Source organism: Octodon degus, unplaced genomic scaffold (assembly GCF_000260255.1).
Source record: "Octodon degus isolate 3935 unplaced genomic scaffold, OctDeg1.0 scaffold00014, whole genome shotgun sequence".
NCBI classification, from domain to species: domain Eukaryota; kingdom Metazoa; phylum Chordata; class Mammalia; order Rodentia; family Octodontidae; genus Octodon; species Octodon degus.
In genome coordinates, this window is record NW_004524590.1 from 22120047 (window position 1) to 22121039 (window position 993).

At 31.1% G+C, this 993-nt stretch overlaps 1 protein-coding gene across 1 annotated transcript in view; it reads right to left on the reverse strand.

Moving 5' to 3' along the window:
* Dars (aspartyl-tRNA synthetase) overlaps positions 1-993 on the reverse strand; it is a 122494-nt gene that overhangs the window by 15235 nt on the left and 106266 nt on the right. The window contains exon 10 of the mRNA XM_023709691.1: positions 4-94. Within this exon, the coding sequence (XP_023565459.1) occupies positions 4-94 (91 nt within the window). The remainder of the gene's footprint in view (positions 1-3; positions 95-993) is intronic.

Sequence of the window (993 nt, forward strand, 5' to 3'; positions counted from 1 at the left end):
TGCTTCACAATATTCTAGTCTTAAAGTTGGCTCCAAAAACTTGAATGGTTCACATGGAAATTGTTTATTCACTGTTTGAATTTCAGTCTGAAACCTGTATATAAAATGATTGAATAAAACGTGTGAGACAAACGTTTATTCCACAAGAGGTCACTGTGGTAACATACAAAATCATTCCTTGAGGTAAGTATACCATCAGGAAAAGCATTAGCTAAATTAAAAAAAAAAGAAATATAGATACTTAAAAATGATAATACATTTGTTAGTTTCATATTTCATTTGCATCAAAGGATTAAAATTTTCTCTGTAATTCATATTGGCTAGCATTGTTATACAGTACCCATTTTATGAAGCATTAAAAAAAAAACTTTTCATACATTTGTTGTCCTTAAGGAAGACTAAATGAGTACTTGTCTTATCCTGCCCCTATTCTCATTATATTGTTGTAAATTGATTGAGGGAAATACCAATCACTTTCCTGTTTTGGGAATCCCTACAGTGTAATGCCCACCTTATACTTAATGGGCCCAAGACAAGTGTTAATTAGAGTGAACTGAATTTCTCTTATAGATGATATTTTGTTAAGACTAAACCCCCCTATACTTTTCTAAAGTATTTATGGATCAATGGTAATGAGGAGTTGCTTCAAAATAATAAAGGGTGAGGGAAATGGGTAAAACAAAACTGGTCAACAGTTGACAATGCTGAAAACAGGGGAAGACTTCATGGGGACCGATTAGGCTAGTGTTGATGCTTCTGTATGCTTTACAACTTTCTGTAATTCATAGTTATTGAAAGCATATTTAAATTCTATATATAGAAATTCTTCAAAATTTTTAATTTTTTGTTAGTGTATACATACAATACATGATGATTACATTTATCATGGGGAGCTGGTACATGTACATAATTTCCTCCGCTTTCCTTCCCTTCCCTAGTTCCCCTTCATATATATTTTTATACATATGTATATATAAAATATGCTATATATAT